This window comes from Heterocephalus glaber, unplaced genomic scaffold (genome assembly GCF_053883595.1).
Source record: "Heterocephalus glaber isolate CG9 unplaced genomic scaffold, H.glaber_assembly_v1.0 deba00001571, whole genome shotgun sequence".
Lineage (NCBI taxonomy): Eukaryota > Metazoa > Chordata > Mammalia > Rodentia > Bathyergidae > Heterocephalus > Heterocephalus glaber.
In genome coordinates this window covers 9,241,969-9,260,820 of record NW_028258356.1, presented here as the reverse complement: position 1 = coordinate 9,260,820, position 18,852 = coordinate 9,241,969, and the positions used below count along the sequence as shown (strand labels likewise).

The 18,852-nt window shown below is 33.6% G+C and overlaps 1 protein-coding gene across 10 annotated transcripts in view; it reads right to left on the bottom strand.

The window, feature by feature from the left end:
* Positions 1 to 18,852, bottom strand: part of Nav3 (neuron navigator 3) — an 813,909-nt gene that overhangs the window by 84,382 nt on the left and 710,675 nt on the right. For all 10 annotated transcript variants that reach the window (XM_013072315.3, XM_013072311.3, XM_087192477.1 and 7 more), the window contains 3 exons: positions 2,948 to 3,080; positions 1,761 to 2,034; positions 227 to 935 (listed from right to left, as the gene is read on the bottom strand). In XM_013072315.3, the coding sequence (XP_012927769.1) occupies positions 227 to 935; positions 1,761 to 2,034; positions 2,948 to 3,080 (1,116 nt within the window). The remainder of the gene's footprint in view (positions 1 to 226; positions 936 to 1,760; positions 2,035 to 2,947; positions 3,081 to 18,852) is intronic.

Sequence of the window (18,852 nt, the reverse complement as noted above, 5' to 3'; positions counted from 1 at the left end):
TGTTTTTACAGCTAATATTACAATGACAGTGAAACTGCAAAGTTTCGCCATTTCTGAAAAATAAACACCACTATTTGAGCTAGAAATTTATCTAATTAGCTCCTTAGAACCCTCTGTATTTCAAAACATTTTACAATACATGTGTCTTAGTGTATGTATATATATGGCATGTATATAACATCTACATCCTTTTATAGTTGCCCAGTATCATTTTACATATCCTTACCTTCGGAAGGTAGGTGAGGCAATATCTGGATACTTGGAACCTGGCTGCCTGAGTCCTTGGGTACCACAGGCACTGGCAGAGGTGGGGCTGGACTTGGGAGAGCCTGACAAAGATACACTTTCTGAATCAGAGACTGCTACTTTTTCCTTCTCTTTGTCTGTTTGGTTGACAGTGACAGGACTTGAGCGCCCCGACCCAATCTTGGTTGGTTCTCTCAGTTTGGAGGTGGTGGCACCAGCTGACTTGCTGCTGACATTGGAGTCAATGCTGCTGGTGCTGGACCTGTGGCCGCCTCGCCCAGGGATGCCACTCGTGCTGGACTTTGAAGGGCGGGGCAGGCTGCGGTACTGTAAGGTGGTTTTTGAGCTCACGTGCAATACAACATCATCCTGGTTCTGTGAACCATCCAGACTGGTTTTTCTGCCCGCATTTGACTTCCCACTAATGGCAGCAGATTTGGGGATTTTACCCAGTGTTGCTGAGCCACTTGTTATGGTTGCGCCACTGCTAGTGATCATTGTAGATGACCCTACTCCACTTGGCTTCTTAAATCCAAAAGAGCTGGTGGCAGTTGATCTTCCAATGCCTGATGGGGGCTTTTTCCCCTCATCCCCACTGCTTTTTCCTGCATCGGAAGGAGACCTTTGTAGGGATGATCCTTTCAGTGGAGTTTTCCCTTTCTCAGAAGCTTTGGCATCATCTGTTTTCCCTAATTAATGATAAATACACAAACATATGTGTCTGCAAATTTTGATATCATAATATCACTTCTTAAAACAAAATACAAAATGTGAACGCACCTGTAAGTTACTTTAAGTTCCTAAATCAGTTGTTTTAAATCTAACAAGGCATACAATCCAGAGTATTAAGTGGATTGAGTGGGTAGTTAGAAAAATTTGGCTGTCAGAGGAAATATGATAAGAGATCAAGGAGATAAAACACATAATTTTGCTATTTGAATATCTGTGGGATGATTATATTTGGAATACCTTGTAACATCTATACTTTGGACAGCACTGTGTATAATCTATTTAGGGGAATCATCAAAAAATGATAGTGTAATTTTTCACAATTCTTTCATAAATCCTAATTGTTAAATAGCATCAAATATCCAGCATTCTCACCCATTATCAGTGTGACTGCTTTTTTACTCCAGAGTTAATTGTGAAACTCAGTGGCATAAGTCACATGAAGACTGCAAACTTTCATAAAAAGTCAGAACAAATGGAAGCTGACATTGTTTGTTTAGCAGCCTTTTTTTATTTTTACAAGACCAGTAATGACCACACTGTAGGACTTGCAGGAACTTCGAATTTTCAGGGTGCTCTCAAAAGAATGCCTACACTGCTGTACTTAGGTGAGCTTATGTGATAAAGTATGTGAAATTTAGATTTTAAAAACTAACTATATGGAGAAGAACCTGGGTTTGTTTTTTTTGTTTTTTTAAGAGAACTATTATTAGTGAAAACAAATACTGAATGGAAACGCCAGATTAAAAGGACTTGATACAACAGGTGTCAAGTGACAAGCCTACCAGGAGTCTTGAGCGCACTTGTCCCAGCTTTCTGTCTAGCTGGTGGCCCGCCCTGGGCAGACACGCCTCTCCTCCAGGAACCGGTCTGCGAAACAGCCAGGGAGGCTTTCTGCCCTGCCTTCTCAGGGTCCTCGGGAAGACCTGAGGAGGACCCGCTCTTCCACTTGCCAGCGCCTTCACCGTGGCTGTCAAAATCCTCTTCTGTTTTTTTCAGCTCCTCAGGACTATCCCACGTCTCATCTGCTGTACAACGTTTCTCTGAATCTGTCTTCAGCTGTAAAGAAAAATAGTTCAGAAAAGAATCTTTATACAGAAAAATTGTGAAGTATGAATTACACACTTGAGCATACTTTCAGACAACTGATTTTTTTTTTTTAAAAAAGAAGCTTGTATTTATGCTCCAAAAGAATTCCTGAAACAATTGTATTTTTATCTATGTCTTTATCTAAGCTACATTAATTTCAGCCACATAATTCTCACTTGTGGATATTAAAGAATGTCAGGATAGGGCCGGGGATTTAGCTCACTGGTTTCGCCACCTGTTGCACAAGTGCAAGAACCAGAGTTTGATCCCCAGTACCAAAAAAAAAAAGAATGTCAGGATAAACATGTGCAGAACTCCTTAATTAAACCCTCTAGAAAGGAAGAAATTTTCTTTGTCAAATGTAATGAGGAAAACTGTGACAAGATAAAACTTAATTATTTAATGGACATTCTTGACTAACCATTCACATGAGAGCTGGTAATTTATTTCAGAAATCAATTCAAAATCAATTAAGAACAATACAGAGTTAGGTTATCAAAATAACTGTTAGATTTTTTTCAACAAGTATATCAATACTAGAAGGAGAGATACATGAAATATATCAATATTAGGAGATATAGGATGGTATAGGTCTCTGTAAGTTAGACTGTGAAGAGTTGAAAACACATATGCATGTAGCTTTCAATAATCAAAACAGGCAGATGCGTGCAGTTACAGCTCCTGAGGGTTGCAACATGAGGAAAGACTAAACTAAAAATTCTTCTAGGCCCAGGGTGACAAAGTGAGACCTTGTTAAGCCAGCCTTATACACTTTAGGGAATTATTTCAGATTAAGGAGTTATGCTACAACTTCATCCAATAAAGAATAATTTGGCCAAAGAAATTAGCAGAAGCAGCAGAAATAGAAGAGGGCCATCCTCACCTGAGTGTTCTTCCTAGAAGGGACAGTGATATTGGAGTAAGAGCTGACTGAGGATGTGGTGTTCAGGTCATCGGTACTGATGTTGTCGAGGGTGTCACTGATACCACTGCTCACAGAGCTGCTGTCATCCCAGCTAAAGGCAAGGCATGAAGAGCAATGAGTCATGCACAGGCTGTACAATGCAAGTCCCTACCATTTCCTTTCGCTATTTATCATCTATTAGAAAGACAAACCTTTCAAAAAATCTTATGATGAAAAATTATTCACTTTCCATTTCCATTTTCACTTTCCATTTCCAAATCATATCTGTGAATAACATTATCTAATATTGAGAAAGAATCAGTGTCTACAGCAGATCTCATGTCTATGGGAATATTTGTGGAATGAATGAAAACAATGAGACAAATACTGCATAATATCAGGAAAGAATAATACATTGAATACTTTGCTTTTCCTGAAAAAACAACTACGAGTCATAAAGAAGATAAGAATTCATTCTTTTTCTAAAAATCAAATATCTATGCTGCAGTCAGGAACCAGAAAGTCATTCTTCATTCTTTTTCTTACCTTTGCAACTATTTCCATTCATTCAGAGTCTTACATATTGATATTCATTAAATCATATCCTCTTTCCTGCCATCTCTCATAATTCTGAATAATATATGGTATCTCCTATCTCTTCCTTATAGTCTTTCTTAGTACAGCTTCACCTGCTAAATCTGGGCCAGTGGTCAAAAATTCACATCTGGCCATGACCGTGCCTTCCTATACTCTTCAAAAACATCTCCTTTCCCAATAACTGTGTTCTAAAATAAAATTCATTTGTTCCTCAGGTTCCTCACAGAAACCTATTTGATGTATAAAATAGATATCTGAAATTTAGACATCTTTGGTATTGATCTAAACAAGAAAAATAAAATGGACTACATTAATACTCATGTGCAGGCCAGCGTGGACAGCATTATTTAGGCAACATGTTAAATGATGTAGCAATGATGAAGGATAAACAAGGTAACCTGAAGAAGAGTTGGAATTCTACTATGCAAAGAGGGGGGTCACAGTCTTCTCATTTACTGACTGGTTCTCAAGCTGATACATCGGCACTTATCTGGGTTCTTTTAAATGAATCCTTGCGGGACTAAATATAGATATTTTATACAGGCACACCTAGATCTCATGCAATGGTCATGTGGCATAAAGAACCTTCTCCAAAAATCCCACAGATTAAAGAAACAATTCATAATGAAAACATAAGCAAACCACAAAGAATGATAAGCTACATGCATCTTATTTGCTATAACATAAATACATGCAAAAATAGCAAAGGTATATTCCAATGACATACAAATTAAATTTAAAAGTAATAAAAATTAAATTTATAGCAATCACATTAGTGAAGATTCCTTCTTAGGTGTGTATTTTGCTAGAGAGTTTATCTACTGAGAGCATAACATAACATAATTAGCAAAGACATTTATAAATCAGATATTATCAATAATAGTTATATTTTGAATGTGAGCAAAAGAGTATTTTATTTACCACAATAACAAATATCTGTTACTGTGGCTGCTTAAATCTATTGAATACCTCCCATAAATCTTGTTTTGATAATTTCCCACATGATGAGCCATATGAACTCGAAGTAAAATGTCTATCAATTATATGCATAGAGTCGCAGAGTAGATAAACAATGTCTAGCAAGTAAAGTGACAGAATTGTTTGAGTTTTATCTATTAGCAGCAGTCATTCAATTCTCTCCTATCAGGACTCACAGATATCTGGTCTCCAGTTCCAAGTGTCAGAGGCACTCACTGAAGGCTGCATAACCTGAGGATATGGTTTTATAAAAGCCTGCAAAGACTTTGAATCCCCAATTATCCCCCAAATTTAAAGAGCTTTCTAACATGCTTGATTTCCTTAAATACACTAAAATAGATTCCGTAGTTTACAACTAAGAATCCCAAATACTGTAGTCATAATTTTAATAATTTTATTTATTTCATTATTATAATCTTCAGTTTTTCATAAATGTTAAATAATATATTTTCTCAGAGGAGTATGTGTATGCAAATTATGAAAATATAAATATATACTCTGATGACTACTAATGTAATATACAGCATAGGATCCTCAGCAAGACATCTATCAAGAAAATTAGAAGATAAACCCCAGACTAGAAGGAAGCATTTACAAAAGATTTATTTGATAAAATACTAGTATTCAAAAAACAAAAGGAATCTTAAAAACTCAATAGTAAGAAAATAAATAAGTTGACTAAAATGGACCGATAACTTAATAGACAAATAAACACATGAAGATTAGCCAGCACCATGTGTCATTAGGGAGTTTCAGATTAAGACAGTAAGATGCCCTATGTGCCTATTAGAACAGCCCAACTCAAAATATTAACAACACCATATGCTGCTGAGGATGTGAAGAACTGTAACCTGTGTTCATGGCTGGCGGGAACAGAAAAGAAAGCTCAATGGTGGCTTCCTACAAAACTAAAAATATTTGTAACATATGACCCAGCAAATGTACTCTGATATTCCAAATATGGTGAAAATACATGTCCACACAATAAAGTTTGAACACAGATATTTATAGTAGCTTCAATTATAATTCCCCAAATTTGGAAGAAACTAAGATGGCTTTTATTAGGTAAATGGATAATGTCTGATACATCCAGATAATGGAATAGTATTCAGCACTAAAAATGAGTATCAAGTCATGAGAAGACAAGGGAGAAACATAAATGATATTACTAAGTTTAAAAAGCCAATCTGAAAAGGCTACATACTGAATGATTCCAACTACATAATATTCTAGAAAAGACAAAATATGGAGACACCAAAACAGTCAATTCTTGACAGTAGTTGAGGGAGGGAGGGATGACAAATGAAACATAGAGCATTTTTAAGCTAGTGGAACTCTTCTTTATAATACTCGAATTGTGGATATATAGAGGAGAATATTGTTATTGGGTGAGGCTCAGAATGTGTGGGGTAAGTGGTATATGGGAAATATCTTTATTTGTTTCTTCATGTTAATGTGAACCCAAATCTTCTCTCCAAAATAAAGTCTACCAAAAAATGGTGGACTTTCCACTGTGGCCCTAGCCTTTTTTGTTAACCTAAGCTCTACATGTACTTGGATTTGGAACTGTGTACATTTCCCACCACCAACATGATGTTTCCAATCTTTCTGCTATGGAGCTCTCCCTTCTGCCTATGTGACTAACCCACACTTAGTTCCAGAAGCCCACCAGTATAGAAAGACTTTCACTGTCTGTTCTCAGGAGGGATTAAGTAGCTCTCCTCTGCCCTGTCATTATACCCTTAGGACTCTCTAAAAATGGATTAAGTAGATCATTAGTATGTGAGTTTCCTGTGTTCAGAATTATTTGTTACTTTCTTTCACTCATTACTGGTTAGGAAAACACATAATGTTTAAATGTTGAATAAAACTGTCAAATTTATTGAGATTAAAAGAAAAGTAGTTACCAAAGTAAGCTCTCATATTTACGTGGGGATTTGAGGAATACCTACAATAATATGCTATGTATTTAAAAAATGAAATCAAACAGAATGGTAAAATTTCTAAGAGTATTTTAAAAGTGATTGTCCAGTAAAGAAGATACACATCAATATCTATGAAAGTTGCTTTTTACCAATATAAATCTTAGCATCAATTAAATATAAAGTTAAGTGCAACAACTAGTACTGTAATGATAAAAAATGTACTTTTATACAACAGTTTAAAGTCTCAAATGAATACAGCGCCTTTGTGCTTAAAACTATGATCATTACGTACTGCAATTATGTTCTCATAAAAAATAAAAATTGGAAAAATCTGTATAAGAGAAAGACTCCAAAATAAGTCATAAAGTTTCAATCTCTCAATAAAAAATAATAATTTAGTTTTCTAATGCATTGAGACATAAAAGAAAAATTTCAAATTTAGCTTTATGAAAAAAACCAATGGATTCATAGGATTAGTGTCTTAGATGCAATCCTTTTAAGAATGAAAGTGTAAATAAGGATCAAAATATATAATAAATAATGTGAAATAGGAAGAAAAGGTGTAAAGAGGAAGGGGAAGTTGGAGCGGCAGGGGAAAGGAAAGAAGGGAATGGAATTAATATGAGAAAATAAAAAAATGGAAACAAAGTCTTTGTAAACAGAAAAGGGTGGAGGGGTTAAAGGGAGGGCAGGGGAGGGGGGGGAAATAAAAGAATCAAGATATATTATGTAAAGGTGCAAATCTCCAATGATGAATGTCATTTTATTGTATACCTAAAATTTACCAATTAAATTAATTAAATATACACACACACATGCACACACACATGCACACACACACACGCACACACACACACATACACACACACACAAAAGGGTATAGCTAGTATGGTTACTAAAATGTGCACTTCTGACCCATCTCATAGTGTTGTGGAGAATACAAATGAATCACTTACATGAACCACTTTTCATTGTCTTAAATTTTGTCATTTTCTCAGGTTGTTTTATCCCTAAGATCTTGAACTATGAAATCTCAGGTTTTTGGTAAAATTTTTCCACATTTTTAGCACTGTAAAATCTACTGATTCCTACATTTTTATGTCCACTTTCATAATCTATTTCTATCACCATGTTCAAAAGCCTTCTTGCTTTTCTTCCCCTCCCTTTATTATTTTTCTAACTACACTGATCATTTACTAAATGGTACACAATCACAGATGCTAGAGCCACAGTGTGGCATCAGTGATGGTTTTAACCAGCACTCAATTCCCAGTTTCCTTTTCCTCCTTCATAGTCTGCCTTATCTACCTTGATTCTATATCAATTAGAATGCATGTTTTTTCTATTCAAACTGTCTTAGTTGTTTTCTGTTTCTATAACAAAATATGTGACACCAAGTACTTTACAATGAAAAGATTTAGTTCATAATTCTGGATATTCAAGAGCATAACACCAACATGCCTTTGGCTCTGATGAGGGCTTCTAGATACATTAAAACATAACAAGTGGCATTTGAGTGGGAGTGAGTTGCACAGGAAGAGGCTGCAGGATGAGACAGGAAGCCAAGAGAGTGAGGGGCCAGGTTTCCTCTTTATAGAAACTTGCTATGATAGATCCTACCTGAGATTCCATGAAAGCAACAGTCTGTTACAGGGCAGCATGTCCAGGTGACCTAACCACCTCCAGGAGGCCCCACTTCTTAAGGCTTCCACCATTTCCACATCACCATTTGTGTACTAAGCTTCCAGTATGTAAACCCATAGGTGCCATAATCAAACCATAACCAAAGCACAGCACACATAATGACAAGAAAGTTTAACTATGATGACTGAATGCTTATGGTTTCAAGTTATCTAATCTCAGGTAATTCCTCAGGGCTATTCAGAAATTCTATTTTATACAAAATAATTATCTCCAAATTTCATTATCTTTTCTTCCTCTTAATTCTAAGATCTTCTCTGTAATATTGTACTGAAATTACTTTTAAAAAGGACAGTGACACCCATACACTGCTTAATACTTGTTCTACTCCTCTAAGTTCACAGCGTATATTATCTAATACTCAAAAAACAAATCTGTAGGGCAAGTAGTATTACTATTTTCATTTACAGTTTAGGATAAAAGGCAGCCAGATTAAACCATATTCCCAGCATCCCATGTTGACGGAGCTGAGATCTGAACCCAGGACTATTTTCTCCAGAGCTGCTCTTCTCTCAGTTTGCTCTCCAATTCTTCCTTGAAATACACCAACGACTAATATTTATAGGCTTATTGTCAGCTTCCCAGAGTCTTTTAAATCCTTTGCTTTTTTCCTCTTCTTTGAGATTTCTTTGAGTTTCTCAGCATTTTGTTCTTAAGATTCTTAACTCATTTTAGAAATTCTTACTTGGAAATTGGCAAGCTTTCGATAACTTCAAAATCACCTTTATAATTACGTCACCCAAATTCATATTTTAAATCTAGAGTTCTCTCCTGACTAAAAGATCAGCATTTTCTGTTTTATTTGGACAGTTTTCAAGGATGTCTTGTCAACATCTCAGATTCACTTTACTGAGTTTATATCACTTCTCTTAAAAAATCTTTTGAAATCCTTCATGGGTTTAGCAGGTAACATGGTTGCCCTTTAGCTCCACATTGCCATTTCTACACTTGGCCCTCATTCCATAAAATTTATTCATATTTATGTATTCTTACTCAGTATGATGAATAAAATACAGCTTCCCTCCTTGAGAAACTCATTGTTGTGGGAGAGAACAAAACTTCAATAAATTATTCCAATTTAAAATGGTGTTATAGAAGAGGTAAGTGTGAAACGTATGGCACTACAGAAGCAATATTTTAAGAGTTAACAAATTTCTTCATGATAGGAAGATTACAGACATCATAAAAAAATATTGTATTGGGCTGGGGATTTAGCTCAGTGGTGCCACACTGCCTCATAAACTCAATGTCAGGAGTTCAATCCCTGGTACCAAAAAAAAAGCAAAAACAAAAACAAAAAACACAGTATTGTGTTAATCAGTCTGCAGCACTTTAATCCATTATAATCATCAATTTTGGGGAGCTTTTCTGTCTTCTTTGTCATAGTGTGAATTACTGGAAACAAAGCACTGTGTCTTATTTACCATTATAGCTGTAGCCCATAACATGGTATCTGTTGTCAAACAGATGAATAGACTATGGCTTAAATAAGTAAGCCATTTTTTATTTTGAAAATACTGCTTCTATTCTGTAATTTTAAAATAGATTAAATGCAATAATAAATGGAAGTTTTGAGAAAAAACTAAGAAAACTTGAAGGAACAATTTTGATTGATGACAGCGTTATTTTTCTCATCTTAAAGTTCTGTGGCTTTGGCTTTCATCTTTGATTTTGTAGATATCAGAATTACCCATAACTAAGATTCAATTAATCCTATTTACTATGGAACATTTAGTTAAGTTGAAAAAACTTCATAGAAAATAGTCTTTTTAATGAAAAAATTATTAGCATAATTAGCTCTGAGTATTAGGTCTCAAATCTCATCAAAATATTTCATCCTTTCATTTTTAATTGCATTAAAATATGCAAAGATTTCTCGACTATATTCTTTATAAAAGGGCAACTATTAATCTCTGCCAAGTTACAGATCTGTCACTGCTAAATTTTTCCTTAACAATCTATGACAACTAAATAATCAATCTATGACTGCTCCATAAAGTACATGTATCTAATCTACACAGCCTGCGTTTCCACATTGGATTATTTCCTGCTTTGAAATACAATGAATAATTCTATTAAGGACATTTACATACCAGTCTTTGCATAAACACATTTTCTGGGTATAAAGAAGTGAAATTGGTGGGTCATGTGGTAGAAGATGGGAAGAAACTTCATTCTTTTCCAAAGTGGCTATATAATTTTGCATTGTTAGCACAAATAACAATTCTAGCCTCTCAGCTGGGTGTGGTTGCAAATACCTATAATCCCAGCACTCAGGAGGCTGAGGCAGGAGGATCAGTATGAGTTTGAGGTCATTCTGGGATAAATACTGAGTTCAAGGCCAGCCTGAACTATGAAAAACAAAAACAAAAACAAAAAAAAGAAAGAAAAGAAAAAATTTCTAGTTACCTTAGAGCCCTGTCTGTGCTTGTTATTGTCAGTCTCCACATAATATCAGCCGATCGATTGGTATCCCATTAAGATAGTTATTTGTATTTCCTGATGATTCATGACACTGAACCTTGTTAGAAATGTTTATAAGTAATTTGAATATTTTTCTGGTGACATCTACCCTCAAGTTTTTGATCATATTTTATTTGGTTGCTTCCTTACTGAGTTGCTCTTTTCAGATATTTGCATTGCAGATATTTTCTCTCAGTTTGGCTCTAGGTTGGCCATCATTTTTCTAATGTTATCTTTTTAATGTTTGAACTGTATAATTTGCATAAATTGAAATAATTGTAAATAATTCACAATGTAATTGTTCCTATGAAGGAACAGTTGTCTCACAAAAGGTTGCAAAGATTTTTCTCCTGTGGTTTCTCGTAGAGTTTTGAATTAGCTCTAGCTTTTTACATTTAGTTACATGAAATTTTTCTTCATATTTGTATAAAATGTCAGGTATAGATTAATTCTTTTAATGTATGGATATATGTTATGCAACATATTTTATTGAAAAGATTATTCTTTTTTGCAATTAATTACCTTGACACTGATATGATATGTGGGTTTATTTCAAGAATATTCTGTTCCATTGATCAGTATGAGGATATTTTTGGGTCAATATCATCCTATCTTCATGTTGTAGTTATTTTGTAGGTCTTAAAATTGGGTAATGTAATTCTATCAGATTTGTACTTTTTTTTTTTTAAAAGCCCTTTGGATTTCCATTTTTTAAAAAAATTAGCTTCTCTACTTCTATAAAAATATGTTGATGTTTTGATCAGGATTATATTGACTCTAACAATCATCTAGAAATTATTGCTATCTTATTTTTAATATAATCCACAAACAAGTATACCAAGTATACATTTTGGCCTTCTTTAATATTTTTCAGCAATGATTTGTAATTCTTGGAATAGGAGACCTATTTATTAGTCTATATTAATTATACAGAATAATTGTTTTGTCTGCCATCTTGGTGAAAGCTTACAGCTTACTTTGATTATTACCCCCTTGCCTTTCTGTCTCCTTCCCCATTCTCCTTTCTCATCTCTCATATTCTTCCTTGGTTCATGTCATTTCTCTCTTTTTCCTCCCCGATTCCTCATAGAAGAGAAAACATGCACTATTTGACTTTCTGGTCTGACTTATTTCAGTTAACATGATGATAGACCTATTTTTTTAAAATTCCTAAATATTTAATGTTTTCTGACCTTGTAAGGGGTATAAATTTTTATGTTTAAATTTTTTTGTTCTGTATATATTAAATAAAATTGAATTTTAAATATTGGTTCTGCCTAACAGAATATTGGTAAATTCACTACTAGGTCTTTGAAATTAATTAATTTACTGGTGGTGGGAATTGAAGTTCTAATTTTTTAATTGGTATCTTTATCTTTTCATCATGCATATTCATTCAAGTCAGTGTGAATAAAGGCAGTTTTTGTTTTCCTCTTCTAATCTGTGTGCTCATTCGAATATACTTAGACATCTAAATTCATCATTAAGATGAAATCCATTTACTCTTAATTTTAAAAAAAGACATTTTTCTTTTTGTGATAACATTGCCTAATATTTAAATTCAGGAGAAAAATTCAAGAAATAGTGACAACATTTTAAAGGCAGCAGAAGAACAAATGAAAAACTGAATTCAACTTCTCAGTGACTGTATTTGAGAAAATCTGTAATATGAAAAAATATGACATTAGAATGTATATCATATTTCAAACTAAATTCTAAATGACTTTAGAATAAAAAACTAGAAAATATAAGCTCTATTAAAAAAGCCAAGGCCAAGATTCTCAAGAGATAGATACATCAAGAAAAATAATATCTTCTCTTCCAAGCTAAAAGAGGCAAACAATATCATATATATATTATATATATATATATAATATATATATATATATGAAGAGGTCTAAGGATCTTAGTAATTCTAAAACAAAAATAATTGTTTCATAAATGGAGACATCTGCACAACAAAAAGAAAGTTTAAAGAACAAAGTCCTAGCTCATGGCAGGATAGGTTTCTTCCACTGCTATAGATATGAATTAATTCCCATAAGGAGATATATTTCCATTTAAAAATATTCTTTAGACACAATGACAATTTTTGCAATAAAAACAAAACTTCTGAGAATTGTCTAGGCATTGAGTTTTCGTATCAAAATATTAATTTTCTCCACAAAACTAAATGAGCACAAAACCACTTAGTCTTACACTATGCTTTTCTATTAGCAAACACAATATACTACCTGTCAAGTTTAAGCATTGTAACAATTGAAGTGTAACTTCTGTTATTTCAGGTTCACTGATAGAAAACAATGTAGTGCTATTTTAAGAAAGGTTAATGTAGCATTTCCTGAAAAATATTTTGTTACCATGAAGAGAAGAATATGTGATTAAGAGAGATGTTTTACTTGGAAAAACATAAGTAAATATTAACATTAATATTCAAAAATGGTCATATCTAAAATCAATATCTTTCCACTTATAAAATTTGTATGATTTTTGTTACAGTTCAAATAAAGTTGCTTATAGTTTCTAAGGTATTTCACTGTGCTATGCTCATTAGCTGTCCAGTCAGTGGAGACTGAATACCTGGCTTAGCATCTACTTGGAACATCATCTCTTCTATGAATTCTTTCATGATATCCAAGAAAACTTTATTCCATCCATATCTGTGTTTACTTCCACTTCCAGAGCTGTATCAGTCCCAAGATTATGGTTGAGGGCAAGGACAGTGGCTTTTCCCTCATAGTCTCATTGTTCAGCTTGACTTTGGTCCAATGTAGCTCTTTAATGTTTGTAGAATAGTGAATGATGTAGTTTTACATAATCACAAACTATAGTCTTTAGCTGTGATGCATTTTAGCATTCTAGTACTCAAGCATGCAAGAACAGTAATTATGCATCGTGGTAAGAACTAAGGGATAAAGTGAGACAAAAGCCACTGAGAAAGCATGACCTACTAGGTTTCAGTGAAGGAAGAACTATTTTTTTTTTGAGAGATAAATTTAGCTAGCATTAAGAAGACAAGGACAATCCTGCACTCACTTTTACCCTCCACAAACTGAGCAATGCAAAGTGACTTGGTTCAAAATTACTATTTCTAGTGTCTCTGATTTGCTGTGTGTTGGTTGGCTGCACTTGGCAGTTGGATTCCATCTATTTCTGTTTACTGATAACGGTAAAGTAATTGCCCTGCACCTATTTTCAAGGCTGTGTACTGCCATCTGTGTCCATCCTCACCCAAAGAAATAGTGTTATGACTTGTGTTTAGATATCCCCCCAAAGCCTCATGCAAATGAGGTAGGGCTTTTTCAGAGGTGGCTGGATCTAGAGTGTGTGATGCTGGGATTGATTCAGCTTGGATTGACTGGTGCAAATACTAGGCTCAAGGTGCTAGGATTAAGTAGAAGGGAATGGAATTAATATGAGAAAATGAAAAACTGGAAACTAAGTCTTTGTAAATAGGCAAGGATGGAGGGGTTAAAGGGAGGGCAAGGGAATGGGGGAAAAATAAGAACCAAAAGAGATTATGTAAAGGTGCAAATTTCCAATTATGAATGTCATTATATTGTATACCTAAAATGTACCAATAAAATTAATTTTAAAAAAGAGGCAGAAAAAAAAAGAAGAAGACAAGGGCTAGGTGAAGATAAACCATCAGTGAAAGGGTTAGAGGCAAAAAACAATAAAGGAAGAGAAAATACCAAATACAAATCCTGGAGGTAAGAAAAATCAAGAGACAGGTGGAACTATTACAGGAAGCAAAAAGAAAAGTGTGTATTTTGAAATTGAAAAGGTAAATAAGGCCAATCCTTGGAGGATTTTATAGATGTAAGAAATCAGGTTTTTTTCCAAGTAGAATAAAATTCAAATAGCTTTAAGCAGTATTAAGAAAAGTTCTGAGGTAAACATGGTAAGGTTTGCTGTTTGTTGGAATGAGGACAAAAAAGACTCTAGTTTTTATCCTTTCCACTGGCAACAGACCATTGAAGATTTCTGAAAAAGGAAGAAAGGAATATCAAGAGAACTCAAAACATAATTATAATCCCATTTGAACTTGGCACCATTATCTTAGTTTATTACATCATAGCTTAAGAGTGTAACTCTTGAACCGGGAATTCATATAAACATAAGGTTAAGGTCTTTCCATTTTTATTATTTTTAGTTTATACAAGATGTTCTGAATTTATCTATGAAATATTAATAGAGACTAACAATATGATGTGGGTTTTACTTAAAGATAGTAATAAAACTCTATGTACTGAACTTTTCATTTCCTTTTATTTCTCTAGGAAACAAATGATAAACATTTATAGTTCTTCTATTATAGTATCAGACAGGGATAGATAACAAAATGAAAATCTCTTGTTCTTTGTAAAAGAAAACTCTAGGTAGACTTTATTATGTCCACTAGATGATGTTAGTTTAAAATGAATTTATGCAGCCAGACAGACTTTTATACTTTAATGGTATCCGAAGTAGAGAAAAACAATTCCTTTTTTAATATATGAGCTGAAATCACAAGAGTGATAAAATAATGATATTATAATCCACTTAAACACATTACTGGAACAATGATCATATTAGTATTGCTAGTTTATTTCAATGCTCATTTTTATGATGCTGTTATATTTGACATATTCACAAGTTTATAAAAATTCTAATTGTGATAAGCTAAAAATATACGCTACATGGAAAAGTTAACTCAAGTATTCATAAAGACCATTTGTTGTGTCTTTTTATATCTTATATGGATTTGAAAGCCAATGTATGCCCATTCTTGAAAACTGAGAAGTGCAGAAATACACAAAAGACAAAAAATGAATCTGTAGTCCTACTCAAAAGTAGCTACCATTACAAACTGTGCCGCTATAAACATGGGTGCACATATATCACTGTGGTATGCTTCTTTTAATTCTTTTGGGAGGATACCCAGCAGGGGAATAGCTGGGTCAAATGGGACCTCTAGTCTTAGTTCTCTAAGGTATCTCCATACTGATTTCCACAGTTGCACCAGTCTACACTCCCACCAACAATGGAGAAGGGTTCCTTTCTCCCCACAACCCTGCCAGCATTTCTTATTGGTTGATTTCTTGATAGCGGCCATTCTTTCTGGGGTGAGGTGGAATCTCAGTGTTGTTTTCATCTACATCTCTCAAATGACCAGTGATGTTGAACATTTTTTCATATGTTTATTTTCTGCTTTTACTTCTTTGTCTGAGAAATGTCTGTTCATTTCAGATGCCCATTTTTCAATTGGGTCTTTGAATCTGGGGGGTCTGATTTTTTTGAGTTCTTTATATATTCTAGATAACAGCCCAAGTGCCCATCAACTGGAAACTGGATAAAGATGTGTTTTTTAAAAATAAAATGGAATACTACTCAGCCATAAAGAATGAGAAACTAGAGACATTTATAGCTAAATGGATGCATATTGAGGCCATATTCTTAAGTGAAATAAATAGGACACACATGTGTAAATAACGAATAGTTTCTCTAGTGTGAGAAATTGAAAGTGTAAATAAGGACTAAAATGATTAAATGAATAATTGATAATTTGAAATAGGAAGAAAAGGTCCAAAGGGGTAGGGGTGGTGGGAGGGGAAGGGGAAAGGAAAGAAGGGACAGGAAAATTATAAGAAAAGGAAAAATGGAAACAAAGTCTATGTAAATAGGGAAAGGTGGAGGGGGTGAAGGGCGCACAGGTAATGGGGAAAAAATAAGAATCAAGATACATCATGTACAATTACAAGCACCCAATTATAAATGTAAACATAGTGTATACCTAAAATGTACCAATAAAAGAATTTAGGGAAAAAAAAGAGGTAACTACAATTAAAAATTTAATGACTTTGACCTGCTTCATATAATGTGTATGTATGTATATATATATATATATAATTGAGATCTTGATGATTATATTATTATTATATGGAACATTCATTCACTTTATATTATGAAGCATGTGATAATTTAACTTTTCCCACATCATTATTTCTAATTTCTATATAATCACTTCATCTGTATTTTTGTATACTTAAGCATTTGTAATTTAAGGTTTATAAAATATTTTAGTTTTCTATTATAAATAATATCACTGAATATCTTTGTATATTAATATTAGGTTATGGTTATAATAATTTTATTAGGATAAATGCTGAATTACTGGCTCCCAGGATAGAAACATTTGGCCCAGAGCAGATGCTGCTGAGGTACTGGAGAATGCCTCATTCTATGCCATGCCAGCTGGAGGAGGGTGCCAAACTCACCAAATCAGGCAGTTCCAGGTAGTTTGGTCTCCTTGAGTAATTCCCAAATTTAATATGTAAAAATAGCTGCTAATTATAGTTTTATTACACTTATCAAATTATAAGTGAAATTGATTTTTCTATGGTTTTATTAGTTTTCATTCCACAAATTACACCCTTTAAGTAGTTTTTCAATACAGTTTAAATAATCAATTTGTATTATATTTTTATAGGTTAAATAATGCTGCAATTATCTTCCCCATTCTCCTTAGTTTTGCTTTTATTAATGATATTTTAATATATAAGATTAGACGTGTTTTAGTCAAATCTAAGAAATTTTTATATATTATCCTATAATACTTTCTCAAAGGGAATTTTACATATATAATTTGCCTTCTTTCTTCTTTTATATTCCTTTTTCATGATATAGTGAAAAAAATTTTTGTAATAGCTAGGGAACTTCTTAGAGACCATTTATTGATAACCATTTCATTCCTATTTATTGATTTACTTAGGAAGTCTTAATATATGATATATAGGCACTTTTATCATCAAATATGTTCCATTGATACCTTTGTTGAATCTTTCAGTATCTATCATAGTGATACAAAGAGGTTTTTCAAAAATATAGACTACAACTTTAATATATATGTATATGTATGTACATATATATTCAAACCTTAAAAAAACCCTCAAAATTATGAACATTATTATTTTTAAAAATGATTAAAATGCATAGTCTTAGTCATTTATTAGTAGATTGAACATTTATTGAATGTCATCATATGGCAAGCACTGAAAATAGAGAAATTACTAAGATATAGAGAAAAACCTTGCCTTTAATTTAGAAAATATATTACTTTTGAGAATTTACAAACCGTTTTTTTGGCTACGTGACCATTTAGTTATAGTCATTCTACTTAATAGCAATCATAGCTATTAAGCCTTGGCTAAATTGTCTCTCCTCTCAAAAACCCTCTTTCTCATTTGAAATATTTTTGGCATTAGCTATCTGTTTTAGAAGAACAGAAATACCCAAATTACTATAATTGTAAGATCAAATGAAAAGGAAACATTATATACAAATAAAAGAGCTTAGAAAAGCTCATTGACTTAGCTACAGAGCTGGGTACAAGCTTGAAAACAAATCTGTTTTGTTTTGTCTTCCCCGAATCAGCATGCAGTCAAGTAATAAGAATGTAATAAAATATTTTTATTCTTAAGGGGGAAATATCACTAACAATAAGGAAATATTTTTGCTTCAAGATGCATAAAATATGGTATAAAAATAACATTTCAGATTCTTCCATTTTAAAACATTCATAATATTGCCTTGGTAAAGACTATGCCTCTAAAACGCTAGTCTCATGAACGAATATCTCGAGGAGGAGGTGAAAGATAGTTCAGAATTAGAGATGCTTGCCAAGACATTCACATCCCCCTACCAAAGAACAACAGATGGTAACAGTAACAAGGAAAACTTGCAGCAGATCCTGTCTGGCACACTTTCAAAGTAGCCATTTATATTTTCTAGCACAAACAGCCAACTGCTGTCTTCTTAAAGTACATGCATGGATATATAAGAAAAGAAAAAAATGCAAGAGTGATGCTTAAATCATCTTAACAGAGCAAAAGGCCTGAGAAGTGGGTTGAGCTAATGCCATGACAGCCTGGGCACGTGTCTTAGTTTCCTGACATTTCATAGGTAATGTCCTCATTGTTAATGCTCCCTTCCCCTAACCCACCTCTAGGTCTAACGCACTTAACACTTCATGCTACTACTGCCTGGGTTCTCAACACCCTGATCTCTGCTGCTGAGCCGTATTTAGTAATTTCCACTTAATGTGTGCTCTCTTCCAGAAGAGGACTTCAGTCCATAGACTATAGTGGCTAAACAGGACCCTCTCTCATCTCAGGCAGGCAAATCCCAGCCAAAACACACACTGAAAGAAAGGATCAGGATGAAACAAAAGCAAGCAAG